General features: G+C 54.8%; 1 protein-coding gene across 1 annotated transcript in view; it reads left to right on the top strand.

Annotated features, from left to right (window-relative positions):
• MED27 (mediator complex subunit 27) overlaps nucleotides 1-19930 on the top strand; it is a 180772-nt gene that overhangs the window by 158328 nt on the left and 2514 nt on the right. Inside the window, exons 5-7 of the mRNA XM_075322918.1 lie at nucleotides 2661-2768; nucleotides 8217-8258; nucleotides 16098-16175. Coding sequence (XP_075179033.1) covers nucleotides 2661-2768; nucleotides 8217-8258; nucleotides 16098-16175 — 228 coding nt within the window. The remainder of the gene's footprint in view (nucleotides 1-2660; nucleotides 2769-8216; nucleotides 8259-16097; nucleotides 16176-19930) is intronic.

Raw genomic sequence — 19930 nt, 5'->3', positions numbered from 1 at the left:
GTCCCTTCTCTTGGCTGGGGTAGTATTGTGGGGGGTCAGTGGGCACCCCCTGTGCCGTCCCTTCTCTTGGCTGGGGTAGTATTGTGGGGGGTCAGTGGGCACCCCCTGTGCCGTCCCTTCTCTTGGCTGGGGTAGTATTGTGGGGGGGTCAGTGGGCGCCCCCTGTGCCGTCCCTTCTCCTGGCTGGGGTAGCATTGTGGGGGGTCAGTGGGCACCCCCTGTGCCGTCCCTTCTCTTGGCTGGGGTAGTATTGTGGGGGGTCAGTGGGCACCCCCTGTGCCGTCCCTTCTCTTGGCTGGGGTAGTATTGTGGGGGGTCAGTGGGCACCCCCTGTGCCGTCCCTTCTCTTGGCTGGGGTAGTATTGTGGGGGGGTCAGTGGGCACCCCCTGTGCCGTCCCTTCTCTTGGCTGGGGTAGCATTGTGGGGGGTCAGTGGGCACCCCCTGTGCCGTCCCTTCTCTTGGCTGGGGTAGTATTGTGGGGGGGTCAGTGGGCGCCCCCTGTGCCGTCCCTTCTCCTGGCTGGGGTAGCATTGTGGGGGGGTCAGTGGGAGCCCCCTGTGCCGTCCCTTCTCTTGGCTGGGGTAGTATTGTGGGGGGGGTCAGTGGGCGCCCCCTGTGTCGTCCCTTCTCTTGGCTGGGGTAGTATTGTGGGGGGGTCAGTGGGCGCCCTCTGTGTCGTCCCTTCTCCTGGCTGGGGTAGCATTGTGGGGGGTCAGTGGGTGCCCCCTTTGCCGTCCCTTCCCCTGGCTGGGGTAGCATTGTGGGGGGTCAGTGGGTGCCCCCTGTGCCTTCCCTTCTTCTGGCTGGGGGGTAGCATTGTGGGGGGTCAGTGGGCGCCCCCTGTGCCGTCCCTTCTCCTGGCTGGGGGGTAGCATTGTGGGGGGTCAGTGGGCGCCCCCTGTGCCGTCCCTTCTCCTGGCTGGGGTAGCATTGTGGGGGGTCAGTGGGCGCCCCCTGTGCCGTCCCTTCTCCTGGCTGGGGTAGCATTGTGGGGGGTCAGTGGGCGCCCCCTGTGCCGTCCCTTCTCCTGGCTGGGGTAGCATTGTGGGGGGTCAGTGGGCGCCCCCTGTGCCGTCCCTTCTTCTGGCTGGGGTAGTATTGTGGGGGGTCAGTGGGCGCCCCCTGTGCCGTGCCTTCTCCTGGCTGGGGTAGCATTGTGGGGGGTCAGTGGGCGCCCCCTGTGCCGTCCCTTCTTCTGGCTGGGGTAGCATTGTGGGGGGTCAGTGGGCGCCCCCTGTGCCGTCCCTTCTCCTGGCTGGGGTAGTATTGTGGGGGGTCAGTGGGCGCCCCCTGTGCCGTCCCTTCTCCTGGCTGGGGTAGCATTGTGGGGGGTCAGTGGGCGCCCCCTGTGCCGTGTCTTCTTCTGGCTGGGGTAGCATTGTGGGGGGTCAGTGGGCGCCCCCTGTGCCGTGTCTTCTTCTGGCTGGGGTAGCATTGTGGAGGGTCAGTGGGCGCCCCCTGTGCCGTCCCTTCTCCTGGCTGGGGTAGCATTGTGGGGGGTCAGTGGGTGCCCCCTGTGCCGTCCCTTCTCCTGGCTGGGGTAGCATTGTGGGGGGTCAGTGGGCGCCCCCTGTGCCGTCCCTTCTCCTGGCTGGGGTAGCATTGTGGAGGGTCAGTGGGCGCCCCCTGTGCCGTCCCTTCTTCTGGCTGGGGTAGCATTGTGGGGGGTCAGTGGGCGCCCCCTGTGCCGTGTCTTCTTCTGCCTGGGGTAGCATTGTGGGGGGTCAGTGGGCGCCCCCTGTGCCGTCCCTTCTTCTGGCTGGGGTAGCATTGTGGGGGGTCAGTGGGCGCCCCCCTGTGCCGTGTCTTCTTCTGGCTGGGGTAGCATTGTGGAGGGTCAGTGGGCGCCCCCTGTGCCGTCCCTTCTCCTGGCTGGGGTAGCATTGTGGGGGGTCAGTGGGCGCCCCCTGTGCCGTGTCTTCTTCTGGCTGGGGTAGCATTGTGGGGGGTCAGTGGGCGCCCCCTGTGCCGTGTCTTCTTCTGGCTGGGGTAGTCATAACTAAATGAATTGTTAATAGTTGTGTGGAGCAGTTTAGCGGCACGGAGCGAGCCTTCCCGCCTGCCATCTGGGCACAATCGGTGCCAGCGCTGCTCGATGACCCGAAGCAGACCTTGCCCGTCTGCACTGGCACAGCAACACAGTCCACGCGGGCGGGCAGCACCACAAGTGGAAGAAACACGCTGACGTGCCAGGCGGCTGAGTCCATCAGTCTTGTAGGATAAAAAGCCCTTTATCCCTGTGCCAGTCCCGTAGACCTGGGCGTGCGCCATGCAGCGATACTTCACCCGCTAACCAACTGCCAGATGGAGCCGATACTCACCAAATACTCAGTGAACACGTACAGGATCCATCCCAACCCCCACCGATACATTGTAACGAAGTCTGCAGCGGATGCACTGCTAACTGTCAGCCACAGGCGGCAGCACCGAGCTTCTCCCTCACTGCTGAGGATTTGTTTGCCTCACTCCTGTCCTGAGGGTTTGTTACAATGTATCAGTCCGCAGAGAATTCCCAATATTAGTGTTGGTAGTTGTAGACTGACTGGCAATGGAGCAGACCCTCAGCTGTGAGAAGTGTTGGGTCAGGACAGGCTGTTTCCGTTCACATACAGCAAGCGGAGGTCTCGTGACGCCTTCATTCCCTTTGTGTCTTTGCAGGTGACCCTGGGGAAAGTGCTGAAGGTGATCGTGGTGATGCGCAGCCTCTTCATCGACCGCACCATAGTCAAGGGCTACAACGAGAACGTGTACACGGACGACGGCAAGGTGAGGCCCGCCTTAAAGGGACGCTGGTAAAAATCCGTGCCAGGACCCCCCCCCCAGTGCCACAAACAAGGGCTGCAGTGCAATAACTGGCAAGGTGTGGCATGTGCCAGGACCCCCCCAGTGCCACACACAAGGGCTGCAGGGCTATAACTGGCAAGGTGTGGCACGTGCCAGGAGTCACCCCCCCCAGTGCCACACACAAGGGCTGCAGGGCTATAACTGGCAAGGTGTGGCACGTGCCAGGATCCCCCTTCCCAGTGCCACACACAAGGGCTGCAGGACTATAACTGGCAAGGTGTGGCACGTGCCAGGATCCCCCCCTTCCCCCGCTGCCACACACAAGGGCTGCAGTGCAATAACTGGCAAGGTGTGGCATGTGCCAGGATCCCCCTTCCCAGTGCCACACACAAGGGCTGCAGGGCTATAACTGGCAAGGTGTGGCACATGCCAGGACCCCCCCCCCAGTGCCACACACAAGGGCTGCAGGGCTATAACTGGCAAGGTGTGGCACGTGCCAGGACCTCCGCGCCCACGCCTTGCCAGTTATAGCCCTGCAGCCCTCGTATGTGACACTGGGGGTCTTGGTCATCTTGTATGATTGTTTCTATGAGACACGGCACACATGCTTTTCACACAGGCCTGAAATGGCCGATAACAGAAAACAGTAGCGTGGAGATCAGATCGACCTTTAAAAATAGCAGGTAAGGTAAGCGGCGCCCCGGCCAGTCTCCGGCATCGCGACTCGCTCGATCAGGAGGTCACCGGGATCCGCAGCAGGCGCCTCCTCACCACAGCGCCCTCCGCGCCCCCCCGTCTCGCCGCCCCTCGGCCGGCTGGTAATTGTCACATCGGGGTTACTCGGGGATATTTGTTCCCTAAATTTATTGACGAGCCGAAAGGGCAGACGGGAAGAGATGAATAAAACAAAAAAAAAATCGTTCCTGTCCGCTGGAACATTGGAACAGCTAATAAATTAATTTGGTTTTCACAGCCGACTGTGCTCGTATAATTGGCTTTTCGTGTTAACCCCTCGCCTGCCGCCGGTCTCCAAGGAGCCTGCAAATTACAGAGCAGGAGCCATCGTCTGCCCGTCCTCGAGGAGGTGTGATTGAGTGGGAAGGGTTAACGCGCTGATTGGCGCAGGGCTTAACCCACGCCGCGCTGGAGCCTCTGCCCTGGGCACCTGGGGGGCATTAATATGGGAATCCGGCTGCCGGTCTGATTGCAGTGTAGACAATGCTCTCCGACCCAAAGGCCACATCCTAACGAGCCCCGGGGGCGGCGGAGGAGAGAGCGTCAGCATGCAGATGACTTACCGCTGCCGCGTGCATCCGAAATAAGGGCGGCGGCATCATGTCTGCGCGGTACCCGCTCCTCGCCTGCACCGCCAGCTACCGGTCCTCCACCAGCGTGCATTGTGGGAATAATTGTACCCCAATACCAGCATAACTGGGGTAGGGTGCCAGTCTGGAGCCTGGGAAAGTGTGGTGTGCCGCACTGTCGGCCATAGTGGAGGCACTACCAGAGCGATACATGACCAATGCCGCCACATAGTGTCATGTCAGAAGGTGGCAGCAGCCGCCAGAATAGTGCTACCACATGGTGCCTTATAGGTGATCACAACAGCCTGTAGGACAATGTCGCCACATGGTGTTATATCAGGCAGCTGCAGCCCCCAAAGTAGTGCTGTCCTATGGTTTCATATAGGTGACATGGTGTCTTGTCAGGTGTCAACAGCCTACAGAATAGTGCCGCCATATGATGTCATTTCAGATGGCAGCAGCCTTCCTAACAAAAGTGCCGCCACATGATGTCATATAGAAGACAGCAGCCCCCAAAACAGTGCCGCCACATATTGTTATATAGGTGTCAGCAGCAGCCCCAAGAATAGTGCCGCCGCATGATATGATATATAGGTGTCAGCCGCAGTCCCCAGGACAGTGCCACCATATGGCATTATGTCCGTTCGCAGTCCCCAGGTCAGTGCCGTCACATGGCGTTATGTCCGGTAGCACTTCTCAGGACAGTGCCACCATATGGCATTATGTCCGTTAGCACTCCTCAGGACAGTGCCGCCATATAGCGTTCTGTCCAGGAGCAGACCTCAGGTCAGTGCCGCCATATAGCGTTCTCTCCGGTAGCAGTCCTCAGAACGGTGCCGCCATATAGCATTCTGTCCAGGAGCAGACCTCAGGTCAGTGCCGCCATATAGCGTTCTGTCCAGTAGCAGACCTCAGGTCAGTGCCGCCATATAGCGTTCTGTCCAGTAGCAGACCTCAGGTCAGTGCCGCCATATAGCGTTCTGTCCAGGAGCAGACCTCAGGTCAGTGCCGCCATATAGCGTTCTGTCCAGTAGCAGACCTCAGGTCAGTGCCGCCATATAGCGTTCTGTCCAGTAGCAGACCTCAGGTCAGTGCTGCCATATAGCGTTCTGTCCAGTAGCAGACCTCAGGTCAGTGCCGCCACATGGAGTTCTGTCCAGTAGCAGTCCTCAGGACAGTGCTGCCATATAGCGTTCTGTCCAGTAGCAGACCTCAGGTCAGTGCCGCCATATAGCGTTCTGTCCGGTAGCAGTCCTCAGGACAGTGCTGCCATATAGCGTTCTGTCCGGTAGCAGTCCTAAGGACAGTGGCGCTATATAGCATTATGTCCGGTAGCAATCGCCAGGACGGTGCCGCCACGTGGTGTTCTGTCCGGTAGCAGTCCCCAGGTCAGTGCCGCCATATAGCGTTATATCCGGTAGCCCCCACAGTCGTGCTGCGTTGCCTCTGCTTGGTGCAGTTCTGTTGGGCTCCCCGGGGCCCCGTCCTCCCTCCTGGGCTCTGTAGTGCCTGTACCGCGTCCATGTAGCAGTTAGGAAGCTTTAGCGGCAGCGCGGCGGCGTCTTGTCGAGCAGCGGCGTCCGTTCAGACGACGGTTTCATTAATTACCCCACGTCAGCGGCCGCTCACATCATCCGAACCTCAGCAAGTGAGAAGCACAAAGCTATCAAAGCCGAGCTTCAAAGATCACCAGAGCCGTCTCTGGGGTAATTTCTGATCCCTGCTTCCCTACCACTTCAAAGCCGAGCGCAGAACTCGTCTGGGAGGGGCCGGGGGTCCGCTCCGGCGGGGAGGGGGCGCAAGCTGATTTCTATAATAGGGGCTGGCACCGGCCCTTTTTGATATGAGATGCAAGGAAGGTTTGCGATTCGTTTATCGACTTTGAAATCATCCGGGCGACCTTCAGAAAATGGATCTGGGCCCGCGATGGTGGGGAACGCGGGTATATATATGGGGGTGGGGAACATGGGCGCAAGCGGCCAGGGGAGGGGTGTGTGGGTATATATATGGGGGTAGGGAACGCAGGGTGCGAGCGGCCGGGGGAGGGGTGTGTGGGTATATATATGTGGGCGGGGAATATGGGGTGCAAGCGGCCGGGGGAGAGGTGTGTGGGTATATATATGTGGGCGGGGAACACAGGGTGCGAGCGGCCAGGGGAGGGGTGTGTGGGTATATATATGTGGGCGGGGAACACAGGGTGCGAGCGGCCAGGGGAGGGGTGTGCGGGTATATATATGGGGGTGGGGATCCGCGGGGTGCGAGCGGTCGTGGCAGGGGTGTGCGGGTATATATATGGGGGTGGGGATCCGCGGGGTGCGAGCGGTCGTGGCAGGGGTGTGCGGGTATATATATGGGGGTGGGGATCGCGGGGTGCGAGCGGCCGGGGGAGGGGTGTGCAAGTATATATGAGGATGGGGAATGCGGGGAGCGAGCGGCCGGGGAGGGGTGTGCAAGTATATATATCGGAATGGGGAATGCGGGGAGCGAGCGGCCGGGGACGGGTGTGCAAGTATATATGAGGATGGGGAATGCGGGGTGGGAGAGGCCGGGGGAGGGGTGTGCGGGTATATATATGGAAGTGGGGAATGTGGGGTGCTAGCGGCCGGGGGGAGGGCTACACGGGTATATATATGGGGGTGGGGAACGCAGGGTACGAGCGGCCGGGGGATGGGTGTGCGGCTATTTGAGGGGGGGGGGTGTTCAGGGGGTAAACAGGAAAATAAAGGATTATTAGAAATTCTTCTGGGATGTAGCAGGATCGGCGGTAGGAATGTGACCTCATCAGCCGTGGCCTCGTTACCGACTCAGCAGTCGGCCCCCCGCTCTGTAACGTTGTTCCTTCCACTTCTTAGTAATATCCCTCCCAAGTAAGGGGGGAGAAATGTCATGGACGAACTTTTTAACCCAGTGGCACCTGTTACAGGACACGCTGGTATCAGTGAGCTCCACACCACCGGCTGCGCTGGTATCAGTGAGCTCCACACCACCGGCTGCGCTGGTATCAGTGAGCTCCACACCACCGGCTGCACTGGTATCAGTGAGCTCCGCACCACCGGCCGCGCTAGTATCAGTGAGCTCTGCACCACCGGCCGCACTGGTATCAGTGAGCTCCACACCACCGGCTGCGCTGGTATCAGTGACCTCTGCACCACCGGCTGCGCTGGTATCAGTGAGCTCCACACCACCGGACGCGCTGGTATTAGTGAGCTCCACACCACTATCAGTGAGCTCTGCACCACCGGCTGCGCTGGTATCAGTGAGCTCTGCACCACCGGCTGCGCTGGTATCAGTGAGATCTGCACCACCGGCTGCGCTGGTATCAGTGACCTCTGCACCACCGGCCGCACTGGTATCAGTGACCTCTGCACCACCGGCTGCGCTGGTATCAGTGACCTCTGCACCACCGGCCGCACTGGTATCAGTGAGCTCCACACCACCGGCTGCGCTGGTATCAGTGACCTCTGCACCACCGGCTGCGCTGGTATCAGTGACCTCTGCACCACCGGCTGCGCTGGTATCAGTGACCTCTGCACCACCGGCTGCGCTGGTATCAGTGACCTCTGCACCACCGGCTGCGCTGGTATCAGTGACCTCTGCACCACCGGCTGCGCTGGTATCAGTGACCTCTGCACCACCGGCTGCGCTGGTATCAGTGACCTCTGCACCACCGGCTGCGCTGGTATCAGTGAGCTCTGCACCACCGGCTGCGCTGGTATCAGTGAGCTCCGCACCACCGGCTGCGCTGGTATCAGTGAGCTCCGCACCACCGGCTGCTCTGTCTCTCTCCATGACGGAGGCTTTTATAAACCTTCTTGAGCTTTCCAAGGTCGCTCGCTGGTGATAATGGAGCGATCTCTCGTCTTTATTGATCTCCAGTTGTTTCTTAATAATTAATGCTCTTAGTAAATATGTAAATCCCCGACACCCGGGGTCAGCGCTTCTCCTAATTGCACCTTATAGCAGCTCCGTGGTCCAGAATATGACCCCTGTCCAGGATTAGCCCAGACCTGGTGTGCCGGATTACTGGAAGTGTGCAGCCCAGGAGGACAGTATACTGCTATAATGACGTATGGCTGCCCGTTGACACACAATCCCTCATCTTTCCCCTTTTTTCTTCTTCTTTCAGCTGGATATATGGTCAAAGTCCAACTATCAAGTCTTCCAAAAGGTAAGCGCAGCGGATGTGCCCGATCCTACACCAAAGTGTCCTATTCCAAAGGCTTTTTTTTTCTGAAACGGCGCCTCTCCTGTATCCAGGTTGTGTCTGGTATTGCGGCTCAGGCTCATCCACTGTAATGGTGTTGCAGTACTGGACCAAACCAGTGGACAGAAGAGGCGCTGTTTACGACAGATTTTTCTGATCACATACAAACCCGTTCGATCCAGTGGCCTCTTTTCAATCCGTCATCTGATAATCCAGCATTTATTAGTGGTACACAACCCCATCTGTGGAGCGCATCCTCGGAGATACGGGAGACCTTTACCCCTCGCTGAATCCCTCCTGCCTCCCCAATAAGTGCCGCGTCAACTGATCTACCTTATTAGGTTTGCGTATAAAGGGCCGGGAGCGGCGCAGCCCAAAATCCGCCAGAGCGGCATTGATATCATGTGTAAGAGGGGCAAAAGCTCCGCCGCCTCCCCCTCCCCCGCAGGACCCCGCCGAAGTCTGGAAGACGTGTACCCAAGATGAAGTCATTCTCAGGCTCCACTTTACGAGGTCTTGAGATGATGAAACGTCGCTCTCCGCCCTGCAGAACATTTTCGCCCAATTTTGCTATATATAATATATATATATATATATATATAAAATGTATGTACGTGTGTGTATGTGTATATATATATATATATATATATATATATATATATATATATATATATATATATATATATATATATATATATATATACACACACACAATATATTCACATTGAAGGCATCAAAACTATGAATTACCACATGTGGAATGAAATACTTAACAAAAAAGGGTGAAACAACTGAAAATATGTCTTATATTCTAGGTTCTTCACAGTCGCCGCCTTTTGCTTTGATTACTGCTTTGCACACTCTTGGCATTCTCTTGATGAGCTTCAGGAGGTCGTCACCAGAAATGGTTTTCCAACAGTCTCGAAGGAGTTCCCAGAGATGCTTAGCACTTGTTGGCCCTTTTGCCTTCACTCTGCGGTCCAGCTCACCCCAAACCATCTCGATTGGGTTCAGGTCTGGTGACTGTGGAGGCCAGGTCATCTGGCGTAGCACCCATCACTCTCCTTCTTAGTCAGATAGCCCTTACACAGCCTGGAGGTGTTTGGGGTCATTGTCCTGTTGAGGAATAAATGATAATCCAACTAAACGCAAACCGGATGGAATAGCACGCCGCTGCAAGATGCTGTGGTAGCCATGCTGGTTCAGTATGCCTTCAATATTGAATAAATCCTCAACAGTGTCACCAGCAAAGCCCCCCCACACCATCACACCTCCTCCACCATGCTTCACGGTGGGAACCAGGCATGTAGAGTCCATCCGTTCACCTTTTCTACAAAGACACGGTGGTTGGATCCAAAGGTCTCAAATTTGGACTCATCAGACCAAAGCACAGATTTCCACTGGTCTAATGTCCATTCCTTGTGTTCTTTACACAAACAAGTCTCTTCTGCTTGTTGCCTGTCCTTAGCAGTGGTTTCCTAGCAGCTATTTTACCATGAAGGCCGCTGCACAAAGTCTCCTCTTAACAGTTGTTCTAGAGATGAGAAAGTGTGTCCAAACTTTTGGTGTGTACTGTGTGTGTGTGTGTGTGTGTGTATATATATATATATGCATAGCGCTTTACATACATTGGCAACACTGTCCCCACTAATATATGTTTATGTACATATATATATATATATATATATATATATATATATAATATATTATAGTGTGTGTGTATGTATATATATATATATATATATATATATATATATATATATATATATATATATATATATATATACCATATATAGTACACACATATATTCCGTTTTTTTTATATAGATATATAAATATATATATATAAATATATATATATATATATATATATATATATATATATATATATATATAAATATATATATATAAATATATATATATAAATATATATATATAAATATATAAATATATATAATGATAATTTTTTATTATTTTTTTTTTTTTGTACTTTGTATGACCCCTATTACATCACCCAGCTTTTCTGGGGACCTGATGGGCTGATACTCGACTCACAATGAAAAAATAAAAAAAATAAATGACACTGTGGTTTCTAGTTTCTAGTTCAAGTTGTGGCTGTCACTCTTCTGTCAGACTCCGCCCCCCACAGACATGTGACAACTAAGCCCCACCCCTTAAAGGGTGTGTGTGGGTTTTTTTGTAAATATGGTGCATATAAGACCCTTTTTCTGGCTCAAATTTCCTCTATTGAATATTGAAATAATAGTAAAATCTTCGTTTAGAGGGGTTGGCCACGCAGAGACCACCCGTGTCAAAAAGTGATCACTGGAGCATTCAGCTGATTTCCGTGGCTCCTGGGCCGTGGGAAGCCACGGAAGCCGCACGTTTCACAATCAATGTGTCGCTTAATTTATTTTTTAATCGCAGCTCCTGAGGTTAATGGTCCGGCAGCAAAAAAATAACCACCGAGTGACGGCATGTCGTTACAGCAGCGCTCCATTATAAAGACCCCGCATACAGCCCCCCACACCTAGTTAATTGTGATCATACTATGGCGGGGGTAATTCCTTCCCGTGAGCCTGGAGGACAGAACGAGCCGCCACAATCTGTATCTTCCCTAAATAGGAGTGCAGCGTGGGTTTGGAGAAGTGAATGCTAATTTGCGGCCCACCCTCCGGGGGATCATGACCTCCGTGGCGGGGGGCAGAGCTCGGCCTTCACTCCTTCCCTTTGTGTCCTCCGAGCCTAAATCTGACTGCCATTGTCTGTCACAATAAACTGCGGATAAAAGGAGCGTCTGATTCCCGGAGGGGGCACGGCCGCCATGGAGGATGAATGGGACCCCCGTGGACCTCAGATAGACTCAGTCCACAGTCAGGTGTGTTTTTTTTTTTTTCCTAATGTGGCATTTAGACTTCTCAAGTCCTCTCAGTGCGGCCGCTCTACCTCCCCAATCGTCTACGGAGAATAGGATGTGCGCCGCCGTTCCTATGACAAAACTGCAGGTAACCGGCTCGCAGATGAATAGATGATGTCAGCTGGTAAACACCGCAGCTTGCGGCATGCCGAGCTTCAAAAAACAAGCCAAACAAAAGCCAAAAATGCCCATGAATGCACAGTCGGGGGCCGGCCTGATTACTGCCGCCGCTTTGGAGTTAACCGTTTCGCTTATTATAGGTTTTTCAGGTGAAGTGAACGGCGAAACGGGATTTATAGGTAACAATATGCAAATAAGGTCGTCAATGTAAGCGAGCACTGCCTCTAGCGCCATCTATTGGAGGTAACGCAGTGTCCGGCCCTTTAACAGTCATTAGTAGACAGCACTCTGTCCAAAACTTCAGCACACCTCTGATGGCACTTTTCCAGGGCTTTAGTAAGGCCAGCACAGGTGAGTAGTCGGGTGGTTGCGGCCGTGCTAACTGAGCCACCTGTCAAACCCAGCTCTGCTTTCTCTGGGTTCTGCCATAGTATTCCACGAAGTCTCCTGTCTGCCAATCTGGCTCTGCTGTTCCATGTTGCTGTCTGCACACTCAGCTCAGCTATTTTATAATTTACTCTACTATATTAGGAGCCTGTCTGCCAATCCGGCTCTGCTGTTCCATGTTGCTGTCTGCACACTCAGCTCAGCTATTTTATAATTTACTCTACTATATTAGGAGCCTGTCTGCTGTTCCATGTTGCTGTCTGCACACTCAGCTCAGCTATATTATAATTTACTCTACTATATTAGGAGCCTGTCTGCCAATCCGGCTCTGCTGTTCCATGGTGCTGTCTTCACACTCTGCTCTGCTATATTAGGAGCCAGTCTGCTAATCCGGCTCTGCTATTCCATGGTGCTGTCTTCACACTCGGTTCTGCTATATTAAGAGCCAGTCTGCTGTTCCATGGTGCTGTCTTCACACTCGGCTCTGCTATATTAGGAGCCAGTCTGCTAATCCGGCTCTGTTATTCCATGGTGCTGTCTTCACACTCGGTTCTGCTATATTAGGAGCCAGTCTGCTAATCCGGCTCTGCTATTCCATGGTGCTGTCTTCACACTCGGTTCTGCTATATTAGGAGCCAGTCTGCTAATCCGTCTCTGCTGTTCCATGGTGCTGTCTTCACACTCGGTTCTGCTATATTAGGAGCCAGTCTGCTAATCCGGCTCTGCTGTTCCATGGTGTCATCTGCACACTCAGCTCTGCTATATTAAGAGCATGTCTGCTGTTCCATGGTGCTGTCTTCACACTCGGCTCTGCTATATTAGGAGCCAGTCTGCTAATCCGGCTCTGCTGTTCCATGGTGCTGCCTGCTTACTCTGCTCTGCTATATTAGGAGCCTGTCTGCCAATCCGCTCTGCTGTTCCATGGTGCTATCTGCATACTCGTCTCTTCTATATTAGGAGCCTATTTTCCAATCCAGCTCTGCTGTTCCATGTTGCTGTCTGCACACTTGGCTCTGCTATATTAGAATTTACTCTACTATATTAGGAGCCTGTCTTCCAATCCGGCTCTGCTATATTAGGAGCCTATCTGCTAATCCAACTCTGCTGTTCCATGGTGCTATCTGCAGACTATGCTCTGCTATATTAGGCGCCTATCTGTCAATCTGGCTCTGCTGTTCAATGGTGCCATCTGCACACTCGGCTCTGCTATGTTAGAAGCCTGTCTACCAATCCGGCTCTGCTGTTCCATGGTGCTATCTGCATACTCGGCTCTGCTATGTTAGAAGCCTGTCTACCAATCCGGCTCTTCTGTTCCAAAGTGTTATTTGCACCCTCGGCTCTGCTGCTTTAAAGTGCCTGTCCCCAATCCATGTGGTCTCTGCTTACCTTGCTCCTCTATTCTCTGCACCAGCGCCTCCGGTCCGTGCTGTTCATCCAGCCTTCTTGCATAGTGAGTCCATAACACAGAGGTCGTTTCATGTGAAATGAGTTGTCTCTACAGAGGTGGTTAGAGCTGAGACTGTGCATTTCTATGGAGCCTGAGACCCTGTGACTAAATAACCACCCTAGAGCTGCTGAAAATGGTCGTTGACCGAGCGCGAATATACAGGGCGCCGAACAAGACTACAATGTCTGCACCCAGCGGAAGCCGCCATCTTTGGTTAGACTTGTCCCAAAAAGGGTACATCTAAGATCCCAAACCATTGACAATCCTCAGCCTTGTGTCTTATAGAATTTCTATCCACGAGTCAAAGATTTCTTGTCCTTGAAGAAAGTCTGGCTGGCCGGAGAGTAAATAATTAGCGCAGACCCCCACAGATCTCCGCGGCCATTAGCAGCCTGCCTGCCCCCTGCAGGTATCTCGGGGTGGACGCTGCTGCAACGATGCAGCAGAGACGATACGGCTAATGTATGAAAATATATTCTCGTCAATATCGTGCAAGCAGCTAAAGAGCCGGAGCATGAATGCATTCATGAGGCCGATAGATCCGGCTATTGATGATCCGGGCTCAAGGTGAGCGAGGGCGAAGCTCCACGGTCAATCACAGAGCGGCCGCCATCTGTCTTCCCAGAAGCCTTAATGTGAGACTAATAGGGTCAGAGTGTTACAAGCAGATCGGATTTATCAGTTCTCCTTTGCCGGGAGCGATCGATACCCTGCGTACCGCCGACATGAAGAGCGGCGCATCACACGGCCGTCATGTCAGGCCCTGGAGCACAGCACTCGCACCTGCAGAGGACCCGTAAGTATTGTGCACGATTACAGCCCCTATAGCAGGGGTGGCAAACCTTTTTACTGCCGGGAGCCATTTGGGATTTTCTACCAATCTTCGGGGGCCGCACCAAGTTGTCAACTTGAACACTACCCGAATATATTTGGTCAAACAATTAACTCACCCCTATTGTGGTGGCAGGAGCCGCTTCTCTTTGGTGCGGCTGTGATGTTCGGTCATATTGATCATGTTGTTTTAAACAAGTGCTTTTCCAGGTTTGTCTCGGTTTGGAGAAGCTGGGGCATATACATCACAGGAGACACTGGGGTGCAAAAATTACAGGAAACACTGGGGCATATACATTCCAGTAGAGGCTGGGGCATATATATATATCCCAGGAGAGGCTGAGGCATGTACCCAGGGGAGGTTTGGGGGCATGTACATCCCAGGAGAGGTTTGGGGGCATTTACATCCCAGGAGAGGCTTGGGGGCATGTACCTTCCATGAGAGGCTTGGGGGCATGTACCTCCCAGGAGAGGCTTGGGGGCATGTACCTACCAGGAGAGGCTTGGGGGCATGTACCTCCCAGGAGAGGCTTGGGGGCATGTACCTCCCAGGAGAGGCTTGGGGGCATGTGCATCCCAGGAGAGGCTTGGGGGCATGTGCATCCCAGGAGAGGCTTGGGGGCATGTGCATCCCAGGAGAGGCTTGGGGGCATGTGCATCCCAGGAGAGGCGGATGGCACTAGGAGGCGACGCAGAGAGCACTAGGTGGCAGCATGGACAGCAGTGGTTGTTACACAGTACTTGGGTGTACACACAGTACTAGGGGGTACACACCACTGGACGGGGGGGGCAGCGATGGGTTGCGGACTCGCAGTACTGGGGGGGAGGAGGAGGAGTCACACAGCACAGGTCCGGGAGGCATGTACAGCAGGGAGGCCGGTAAATCTCCTGCACCTCTTCTTCTGTGACAGGAGCGCAGCACTGCTTACCCCACCCACAAGGTAAGCGCTGAGCACCCTAGCGCAGGGCAGGGTTGAGCCTAGAATGTACAGTCTGCAGTCAGGTCCCGGAAGGAGCCTGTACATTCTGCCGTCTTCAGTAGTAAGTCTGATAATCTGTACGGGCTGCAATCAGTACCTGAAACAAGCCCTTACATTCTAGCATCTGCCCACAGACCAGAGTGCATGCGCTTCCTCGCATCACACAGTGCGATTTAAAGGGCCGGCAGCCAGCAAAAGTGCGGCTTCCGCTCGAGCACTGCGATACAGAAAAAGTCATCACGAGCCGCAAAAGTCCCCCCCCCTGCCCTATAGGAACCTGTGGGCTGACAACCTGCACGTCACAAAAGCTCTCCCAGTTGTCAGCTCGTTTTCCCAGTAAAAGAAATAAGTAAGAATGGAGCTTTCCAGGCGGAGGTGGAGCACGGCCATCGGGGCAATGTGGCCGGTGATCGGCTCCGTCCTCCGCTCGGTTTTTGGCAGCTCTTTACCCATCGCTCTCCTCCTCCTCCTCCTCTCTCTTCCCAGGAGCGTGAACGTACATCTAGTTTTTCGTTTCCCCCGGTCCTCATTGATCTCGCCGTGTTGCGCTTGCTGCTGTTTGCTCGGATGAAGGCTGTCTCCGCGATTGACAGCCCTGTTGCCTGCAGGCTTTCGTTCCACCAGATGTGGAGTTACACTTTTTTTTTTATATCTATAGAACTGTCAAATAATTTTCGGGGAGGCGGTAATGTTCAGCGGGGGCCGCTGTCTGCCGGATGACTGTCATCTCTACTTTCTACTGTCACCGTCCTGGCATCGGGTGTCCGCTCCCCCAAGTCCATCAGGGTCCGTCATCCTCCTCCTCTTCACCCCATGTAGTAGGCACAAATGGCCCAACTATGGGTCAGACCCTATACCCCCATATAGACTGTCCTCGTGCCACTTTTCTCAATTATATGATGGGAATGTGGCTGTCACTTAGTGCCCATGTTATAACTGCAGGAGCCAGATTCCCCTCCCCCACCGTGGCTCGAGAGGCAATAAAGGGCCCTCTTCGGTTTTTGGCTCGGTCTGTTCCGGTCATGCACCCTGGAGGTTGATATCTGATGTCGTAACCCGCACCTGGTTGTCTTTTGTGACGCGTTTCACATCTGATCACGATTGTCCTCCATGTCTTGCAGGTTACAGACCACGCCACGACCGCCTTGCTGCATTACCAGCTGCCGCAAATGCCCGACGTGGTGGTGCGGTCCTTCATGGTGAGTACGTCTGGTATGGATTTAGCGCTTAGTCTGGCACTTGCCCGGTTTTCAGCTTTCCGGGACTGTTGCAGAAGATCGTGGTGACTCCAGGCACATGCTGGCACTGGCATTCGGTAGAATGCCCGGAGGAGCAGATTTAGGCCAGTGCCTATGTCAGGGAGGAGCAGATTTAGGCCAGTGCCTATGGCAGGGAGGAGCAGATTTATGCCAGTGCCTATGGCAGGGAGGAGTAGATTTAGGCCAGTGCCTATGTCAGGGAGGAGCAGATTTAGGCCAGTGCCTATGGCAGGGAGGAGCAGATTTAGGCCAGTGCCTATGGCAGGGAGGAGCAGATTTAGGCCAGTGCCTATGGCAGGGAGGAGCAGATTTAGGCCAGTGCATCTGTCAGGAAGGAGCAGATTTAGGCCAGTGCCTATGGCAGGGAGGAGCAGGGAGGATAACACTTGTGCCCATCTGGATCAGTCCAGACTGTCGGATAATCCGACACCTCCGCTGGACCTGTTGTCGGGTGCCAGGCTTATGTTAGGCAGGAGTTGTGGTGAGGATTGCCGCCGTGCCCATAGCTTTCACCATGTCCCTATTGGATGCAGAGAGCAGCATGGCCGCCCCTCGCCCCCGGGACGCCGGTGACCCAGTCTCCTGTCCTCGGCATTACGTGCACGCACACTTTGTACGGCGTTACATGAGCAGACGGCTCCTTTCATCTTGTCTCCCAGTGTTTCCAGATCCGCTCTGACAGGTGGACAATTCTCATGACCCCCGAAGTCCTGCGGCACAGCCGGCACCAGGTCACTCTGTATAGAATCACCGGTAGAAAGGGGATTGATCGGCTGCAGCTCCAGCTGAGATCCTTTTCCGAAGAATCTGACAGTCGCTCAATAAAAGTGCCGATATCCGGGACCTTTCATCGGAGCAGCGGAGTTTACCGAGTGCAGGAATGTCATCATTATCCGGGCAAGTCCGGGCCGAGCTGCGGTGTCACCGGGAGGGGGAAATCATTCTCACTTCCCTCCTCATGCCCGACACCTAGCAATGCCCAGCGGTGCGTAATGCCACTCGTCTCTCTGAGCATCAGTCTTGGATGATGGAGGTGATAGGCGATCTGCACTGGAGATCTTATGAGCTGCTGTGTGCCGTATGCCGATTGCCCAGATTTCACAGGAAGATTCACACCGCCGGCAGATCTGGTCTCCCTGCCAAAACGAGGGACAGCAGGACAGGGCTGTGGGGGCCAGATGGACGGCGCTATGGGGCTCAGCAGACAGAGCTATGGGGCCCAGCGGACAGAGCTATGGGGCTCAGCAGACAGAGCTATGGGGCCCAGCGGACAGAGCTATGGGGTTCAGCAGACAGAGCTATGGGGCCCGGAGGACGGAGTTATGGAGGCCTCACGGATGGAGCTATGGGGCCCAGCAGACAGAGCTATGGGGCCCAACAGACAGAGCTATGGGGCCCAGCGGACAGAGCTATGGGGCCCAGCAGACAGAGCTATGGGGCCCAGCAGACAGAGCTATGGGGCCCAGCAGACAGAGCTATGGGGCCCAGCAGACAGAGCTATGGGGCCCAGCAGACAGAGCTATGGGGCCCAGCAGACGGAGCTATGGGGCCCGGAGGACGGAGTTATGGAGGCCTCACGGATGGAGCTATGGGGCCCAGCAGACAGAGCTATGGGGCCCAGCAGACAGAGCTATGGGGCCCAGCAGACAGAGCTATGGGGCCCAGCAGACAGAGCTATGGGGCCCAGCGGACAGAGCTATGGGGCCCGGAGGACGGAGTTATGGAGGCCTCACGGATGGAGCTATGGGGCCCAGCAGACAAAGCTATGGGGCCCAGCAGACAGAGCTATGGGGCCCAGCAGACAGAGCTATGGGGCCCAGCAGACAGAGCTATGGGGCCCAGCAGACAGAGCTATGGGGCCCGGAGGACGGAGTTATGGAGGCCTCACGGATGGAGCTATGGGGCCCAGCAGACAGAGCTATGTGGCCCAGTAGACGGAGCTATAGGGCCCAGCGGACAGAGCTATGGGGCCCGGAGGACGGAGTTATGGAGGCCTCACGGATGGAGCTATGGGGCCCAGCAGACAGAGCTATGGGGCCCAGCAGACAGAGCTATGGGGCCCAGCAGACAGAGCTATGGGGCCCGGAGGACGGAGTTATGGAGGCCTCACGGATGGAGCTATGGGGCCCAGCAGACAGAGCTATGTGGCCCAGTAGACGGAGCTATAGGGCACAGCGGACAGAGCTAAGGGGCCCGGAGGACGGAGTTATGGGGGTCTCACGGGTGGCGCTATGTGGCCCAGTAGACGGAGCAATGGGGTCCCGGCGGACGGGGCTGTGGGGGCCAGATGGACGGAGCTATGTGGCCCAGCAGACGAAGCTATGGCGTCCCGAAGGACGGGACTGCGGGTCCCAGCAGACTGAGCTATGGGGGCCTGACGGGTGAAGCTATGGAACCCCGATGGGCGGAGCTATGGGGGGCCCAACAGACGTAGCTATGGGGGCACAACAGACATATCTATGGGGGCCCGTAGGACGGAGTTATGGGGTCCTGACGGGTGGAGCTATGGAACCCCGATGGGCAGCGCTGTGGGGCCCGGCGGACGGAGTTATGGGGCCCGATGGATGGAGTGAAGCTGTTGTTCAATTTCTTTGTTTGTGATCCTCCACTTTACATAGAACACGTCACTGACCCATAAATAAAAACGTAGACCCCAAGCCAGAACCCTCATTCACAGACCACATGCTAAACCCCAGGCTATAACCCCACTGTAAAATGATGTTTCTTTGGGTCAAAATTTTCCAAAAATGTCACCCAGGCCATTTTTGGTGTCCGGCTGCAGGTGGGTGGTGGATGAAGACCCCTCTCCGTCGGCCGTTCCTCACTATGGGGCCGCACCTTGCACCTTTAAGTGTCTTGTTTTTGGTGAAGTCAGATATTGACGGCTTCTGCGGGGAAGGAGCTCGCCCGAACACAGACAAGCGTGCGTCCCGGGCGGCCGCCCATCCCTCACTCTCTCCTCCCGTATTGATCGGAGGAAGAAATATCGAGTATGTAACTGCTTAGCCTCCCTTACGGTTTTATTTACCCACCGATCACACCGCTCTCATTTTCCCAAAACCTGTCAGAGGATTTCAGAAGGATGCGTTCCTTCTGTATAAACCGCAGAACGAGGCGCCGGCACCTTCTCATTCATCAGCTGGAAGACATCTCGGACACGCTGGTTACTGTGGGAACAGCAGCCTAATGCCGAAGACATAAATCTGAGAAAATGTCATTTTCGACTAAAAATCCTTCCCTCCTCTGGACATGCTGGGCCGACATATGAGGAAAAACGTTACCCTGGCTCTATCGGGGGTTAACGAGCATGGCATGACACCCAGACATAGTGTTAATGGAAGAAATGGGGGTCCCAAAAACATCGGCCTGGACCTTCTGATTGTGTGGTCTAGGGTCGCAGTATAATTAATCATTCCCATAATTTGTAACCGTTTCTCTGGTCCTGTACTCTCAGCAGCAAAGGAGATAGGATCCCTGCTGCAGAGAGTACAGGACCAGAGAAACGGTCACCAGGACCCCTGCTGCAGAGAGTACAGGACCAGAGAAACGGTCACCAGGACCCCTGCTGCAGAGAGTACAGGACCAGAGAAACGGTCACCAGGACCCCTGCTGCAGAGAGTACAGGACCAGAGAAACGGTCACCAGGACCCCTGCTGCAGAGAGTACAGGACCAGAGAAACGGTCACCAGGACCCC

This window comes from Anomaloglossus baeobatrachus, chromosome 9 (assembly GCF_048569485.1).
Source record: "Anomaloglossus baeobatrachus isolate aAnoBae1 chromosome 9, aAnoBae1.hap1, whole genome shotgun sequence".
Lineage (NCBI taxonomy): Eukaryota > Metazoa > Chordata > Amphibia > Anura > Aromobatidae > Anomaloglossus > Anomaloglossus baeobatrachus.
This window is presented reverse-complemented; position numbering and strand designations above follow the sequence as displayed.